Source organism: Macrosteles quadrilineatus, unplaced genomic scaffold, assembly GCF_028750875.1.
Source record: "Macrosteles quadrilineatus isolate MER2022 unplaced genomic scaffold, UCM_ALF_1.0 Scaffold_3__2_contigs__length_128488019, whole genome shotgun sequence".
Taxonomy (NCBI): domain Eukaryota; kingdom Metazoa; phylum Arthropoda; class Insecta; order Hemiptera; family Cicadellidae; genus Macrosteles; species Macrosteles quadrilineatus.
In genome coordinates, this window is record NW_026542596.1 from 64,545,553 (window position 1) to 64,552,220 (window position 6,668).

The 6,668-nt window shown below is 35.6% G+C and overlaps 1 protein-coding gene across 1 annotated transcript in view; it reads left to right on the plus strand.

Annotated features, from left to right (window-relative positions):
* The window catches only part of LOC128989262 (uncharacterized), a 39,205-nt gene extending 37,469 nt beyond the window's left edge, over window positions 1–1,736 (plus strand). The window contains exons 19-20 of the mRNA XM_054411139.1: window positions 143–324; window positions 781–1,736. Coding sequence (XP_054267114.1) covers window positions 143–324; window positions 781–1,736 — 1,138 coding nt within the window. The remainder of the gene's footprint in view (window positions 1–142; window positions 325–780) is intronic.
* Window positions 1,737–6,668: the final 4,932 nt, after the last annotated feature.

The following is a 6,668-nucleotide window of genomic DNA, read 5'->3' on the forward strand; positions in this document are numbered from 1 at the left end:
CTCCAAAATGTGGACTCATAGTATTATGCAATTTTTATCGTTTATTTATTTCACATAACGATTTATGTATAAACATAAAACTAAATGAGTTACTACATCCCTCAAGTGCTTAGAACGCGAAATTAATGTTCATCTCGGTCAGGTACGATCTGATGCTGGACTGTTGGCGGGAGGATCCTCTAGAGCGGCCTCCGTTCTGGCACATCTCCGCGCGGCTGGAGAAACTCCTGGAGGAAGACACTGACTACCTGCCACTCCAGCTGGAGAACAGACTCGTCATCAACAAAGGCTACCTGGCAGACTTCTCTCCCGAGGACGACATTGGTGATATTTTAGTTATTTACCTACATGAAATTTGGGGGAAATAAATATATAATCTATAGGGTAAAACTTGTAAACAAAAGGGAATTATATACATTAATGAGCCGTGTGTACAATGAAGTAGGTAAGGTATGAACTGCTCTCTTTATCAACAAACTTTCAATAGTTGCTAAAATCAAATAACAATCTTCTTTATACTCTTCAAAAGTTTATACACAAAATATTTTAACCCTATCTGATACAGCTCATTTTTAATCAAATAGTAAGTTTTATTTCTGCTAAAACTTCTAAGGTAGCTATGTAGTGAATTTATATTTTTGCTCAAATCTTACAAATCGTGTTACATTGTTTGAACAATGAATAGATAACTCTAGTCTGCGCCCTTGATTTCTTCATTTAAAAAGAATGTAGCTGTAACATTCATTAGATCGATGTCAGCAAAGTTCTTTTCTTTTCCAGATGTCTTGAAGCAGGATTTCGGGTACAAGATTCCCAACCCGCACAAGGCGGAGAAAGAGATCAACCAGACATCGCTGGTCAAGTATGCGAATGACATGGTCAGCTACAAGGCAGAGGCCTACGACGACCCGAGACCTTTGAGAATAACTTCAGTCGTGGAGACAATAAGTCTAAACAACCTCGGCAACAAACACTACACGGTGTTGAGGGCCAAACCTGCCAACCAGTACCAGAACGATGTCCAGATAAACATAGACGGAAGTGACGATCCTTCTGGTGAAAAGGAGTCACAGTATGAGACCAAGAAGCTGTTGCTGAAGAGAATGAGTGGGAGCTACGTCAGTATGAACAGGAGAGCTAGTTCTCTAGAAGCGGGAACGTCACGTGAAGTAACTAGCAGACAAAGACCGGCAAGTTATGAGGATAACAATGACGTAAGAGCGGTCACACAAGATTGGGATAGGCATGGAGAAATTAGTGGAACAGTTTTGGATGAAAGTGGTGACATGGGTGGAACTGTTCCAGGCATATCCGGCAATATTGATGGAACGGTGGTGAATGACACTGTCACCGTCGATGGAACGCTTTCGCCTGGACCTAGTACCATGGGTGTTACAGTTGCAGGTGCATTTGGCAATAGTGAAACGCTTGTGGATGAACCTGTACACATTAGAGGTACGGTTGTGGGCGAACCTAGTGACATCAGAGAAACAGTTGTGGATGAAATTGGCAACACAGGAGGAACGGTTGCAAATGAACATAGCAACATTGAACAGTTTGCGGGTAAACCTGGTGACATGAGTGGAACAGTTGCGGGGAGCGGGAGCTGTAGCCGTGTAATGAATAGGAACGATGCAACTGTGACAGAGGAAATCAAGCCTGGAAATGATTCTATAACTGAAGGCGAAATTGAACGTGACCATCCTTACATCTTTGTGACTGAAACAAACGTGTAGTTTAATAAATTATTTATGATTATTTAAATCGATACAACTTGATTATACATGTATACAACTGCCACATTTAGTTTGGACATAATCAGCCTCAAACATCAATGTCGGTACTATCCGTAACTGTAATACATGCTTTATGTACCTTCTAAATGGCAACAAAAAGGTTACCCTTAGTAATATTGCCTCGTAAACAATATTATTGTACTAATAGAGTTTAATAACGGCTTTTAGAAACACATTTCAATTTAATAATCAATTTAGCTTAGCTACTCATGATTGCAGATTTATAAAAATACCCATGATCAGTGCATTGTGATAACTGTTAACTGTTAACCTAATCCCACTGTATAAAACTATATTAGTAACTGTATTAAAAAAATAACGCTTATAAGTAATGAAACAAATGTTAAACGTAGATATAGGTAAGGCAAGACACATGTCAAAAACACAGCTTTACAATTTAGTTTAGTGATATATATTTTTTAAATAAAACGTTTTATACAAAACTATGTTTTCTTTTCACAATGCATTATACACATGACTGAGCCTTGAAATAGTTATTTGTGTAACTAGTGGTGAAAGTGGCACTTTGCTGCACACGAGAGCAATGTTTACATAGAAATGATCTCGAGTGCAGCAAAGGCCTTTTTCACTCGTGTTACACATTATATTTTTCCTACAGTCATTATAAAGCATATAAATAATTAGTCTTTCAAACACTATACAACACGTTTTTAGGTTCAGCTGGCAACACAAATGGTGCCCTAGAGAAAGTAGTACCCGCGGTCCGTATCACTCCGCTATTTTACCTCGGCAAGAAATATGCTCCGCGTTTTGAGAATATAGTTCCGTATGTTTTTGTAATTTGAAGTGGTTTCTGCGCCTTAAAAAAATGCTTTAAAGGTATTTTCTTGTTTGTTAAGATCGTAGGAATATTTTAAAAACGTTTAAAAGAAAAGTCCAGAAAGTTCAGAAATACCGAAACTATAAACACGAAATGACAGGTTAAATCGTAGTTATAATAGTCAATCAGCTGCTCATAGTATTATTATTTTTAAAGTGTTGCCAACCTATTTCCAAGCGTACACGGATTACGTGCATAATAGAACCACGCTGTTTTGTGTTGTTTCGTTGGAATCCTGATGTGCGGCAAAGTATAAACCGTACGGCAAAGTATAAACCGTACGGCAAAGTATAAATATGCAGCAATTAGCAGCTTTCTGTACTATAAAGAGTACAAGGAAGCCAACTTTGTCAGGTGACTGTAGGAAAAATAACTTGTTTCCATTACAGCTGTTTTAAATGTCGATTATTGCACTCACGCGAACAACAACCAGGATTGATTTTTGAAGGAATGTTAGAACAAAAACTGCAAACGTGTTTCATAAAAAATAATAGAAGAGCTGTCGCATCAATAAATTCGGTGTTGTATGTATGCGTGTAATTTGTGTTAATTTTAAATTCTAAGTGATTAAGTATTAAAATTAACTAGGTGAAACCCGTCGAAATCGACGGTTACTTTCAAGGCTTACGTTAATTCATCCAACTGCGATAAATTGGGTGAAATACACATATTTTGAGCATTTAGCATTGTTTAAAGAGTAATAGGTGTAAAAACAATAATGATATTAATTGAGTTAGTTGCCAAATTTGGTTGATCATTCAATGAATAAAATATTCCCCATACCGTACGTCATCGCAGTTATTATTACTATGTTATATGGTAGCTATTCCTTTGGAAGAACCTTTAAATAGTATTAAAATCGTATTGGTGGATCTTTTGTAGCTAAACACATCCGTGATTTCATCAGTATAATATGATTTTATTTCAAAAGGAAATATTTTTTGGGAAGACATATTCTAACTTCAAAGGGAGGTATATCCGTTACAGTGTAAGTTTAATTTTTCCTGTCACGTCGCGTCAGTTCATATCGTACTTCTGTGTCAATGAATGAACCCTCTAGCATAGTTTTGAGAAATTGATTGTGGGGTTACTGTTAAAGCTGGAATTCCTTGACATGGGGGATGTCAGTTAGTTGTCTCAGCCTTATCAATAACGTAAAGTTGTCAATATAATATCTCTACGGAATGTTAGGTGTAGTGGAATACTTGAAGTGAAGTTCAAAAATAAAATCGGCTTTTATTCTTGAACTGTTAGAGGCCTCCTAGTTCATATGGTCTTGCGGCTCCATTGGCAACAAATAATGCAAATAACATAGCAATTGGACATTTCCAAAAAGCAAAAATGCTGTAAATTGGCTGTTACGTATATATTGACGTTTACATATTGTTAATCAACGTATCTTATAAAGGATTATGTAATCTAGTTTAAAAGGAATATGACCTTTCTGTCATAACAGGTGCTGCTTAAATAGTATTTTCTCTTTGTACCATATTTTACAGCCAAAATGTCGTGTTATTTTCATTAATGTTACCAACCCAGTGCGCCCAAGTCCGTAATATAGGCAGGTGCAAATAATTTGCCAAGATGGGTACCATTTTAGGCAAGGTTTCTATGTTTGGATTTTATTAGACACGATAAGAGCAAACATCTCTACATAAATATTTGATACTAGTGGCTTGTAGGGACATAAGTCCCTAAAATGCTCAATAATATAAAATAAATTATTCTAATATTTAAACAAACAAAGAAATATATTATCTATGTGTCAGAATAGATATTCCTGTATCTTCCATATTGGATACAAAGTTTTTTTTTTTTTTAATGCAAAGGTAGGGTTTTGACCCATCGTTTCAAACTAGATTTTTACGCTGAATACGATGCTGCAATCCGTTTTTAAAAATCTTGATCCGTTCTAAACTGTTTAAAACTTTATTTTTAGCCAATTTTAACATTGTACAGTTACAAACTAAGACCATAATCGTATCCAAGTGATCATAACCAAGTGAAAATAGGTTGACAATGACTGGTGGTGTATACTTATCTTTATCTAGCTCTATTTTACGATTATAGTCTGAGTTTGTAACTGCACAATGTTAAAATGGGCTAAAAATAAGTTATAAAATGTGTCCATAACTTTAGAATGGATCAAGATTTTTAAAAACGGATTGCAGCATCATATTCATCGTACAAATCTAGTTTGAAACGATGGGTCACAATCCTACCTTTACATTTGAAAAAAAAAACTTTGTATCCAATATGGCAGATCCAAGATGGCGGCCAAAATTTCATACCCAGTCAAAATGAAGTACTTACTACTCTACAATGATCTTACGTGGTCCGGAGTTGATATCTAATCCAGTAACCTAACGCATTTTACCTTGCATGAAATGGGGTAGTAGGTTTCTTTTTTTTATGTTGTTTGTAATAGTACCGAGTTGCTAAATCCAAATTTTCGACCTCGGCGACCTTCCGGATCACCTCCAAAAAGCTTAAAAATCGGCAGAATTACGCACTATTTTTACGTTTGTCCGATTTTGACCCTGAAGCATCACTTTTTCATCAAGAACAACCATAATCATTTTTAAAGTATATTAAATTACCTATCATATAAGACCAAAATGGTTATTACAGGCCTAATAGTTTTCAAGATATGACTCCGCAAACAACGGCTAAAATTACCAAATTTTGAATGTTTTTTAAGTTTGGCTAACGTTAACCCTTAAGCATAACTTTATCGTTATTTTTCATTAAAACAACCATAATTACTTTGAAACTGCATTAAATTACTCACAATTTAAGACCAAAACGGTAATTAATGGCCTAACACATTGAGAGATATGCCTCTTCAAGGTTCATAAAATCTTCCATAAATGTTTGTATTTTAAGATTCAAGTTGTTCAATTTGATCAAATTTTATAAAAGAACCATAATAAGAATATAAACAAATTTATTTCATTTCAACAACATATTATGCGTTTTTTTATGGAAGAAATCTATTGTAATTAAAATGTTTATACAGTACTATCAAGAGAAATTGATATAAAGAATGAAGATGCAACAGTGAAAAAAGGTTTCAACTTTGCTGTCGTTCTGCCATGCAATATATTACTTCTTTTATGCCAGGATTTACTGGCACTCCTCAGGACCTCCTGTCCTGTCTGTGCTGTATGAATTGAGCAGTAGTGGGGGGAAGGACCAACTTGTTCAAACTACAGCACTGACACTAGAAGGACATGGGTATAGGTATCCTTACATGAACCTGATAAGGAACTCTTACACTGGATCTGCCTGCCTGCATGCCTATGAATTTTCACAATTTCTTGATAAGGAATAAGATTAAACAACCTTTAGGTATGCTTTACCTTTAAGCATTAAATCAAGAGGACAAATTGTAACAAATTTCGAGAATTTAATTGAAATTAAGAACATTAATATGATTTTTTGGGTGAAAAAAGTTGTCTCAATTTGAAATTTCAAAGTCCTATAACTTTTGAACGCTTCAACCCATCAGTATGGGATTAACTGCAGGATGTATATGATTCAAATATCTACAATATCTGACAAAAAAAAAAACTATATGTCATCATGAGTCATATCATGGTTGTTTGTAGGTCATAGCACAGAAAACGTACTACTATAACCCAGAATGCCAACTGCATGGTAAAAAGCATTAAGCGGTTTGAGAGAGCTTTGCCTGTCAATCCGTAGGCAGCCAACAATAGCAATAGCATAGCAACGCTGGTGGCGCTGCCTACCGATTGACAGGCAAAGCTCTCTCAAAACACTTAATGCTTTTTACCATGCGGTTGGCATTCTGGGTTATAGTAGTACGTTTTCTGTGGTAATAGTGACCACAGGTGTCCATAGTCCCCTTGGCGATGTGGGTGGTCTTTAGCTCTTTCCTATGTTAAAACTTAATTCTTGCGTAAACCATAGGTTTTTATTGGTATTTTTTAGTTTCTTACCTTGCTCCAACTAGTACTCTTTTGATATATGAGGTTTTAAAAAGTCAATCGTGAATAATTTGAAAA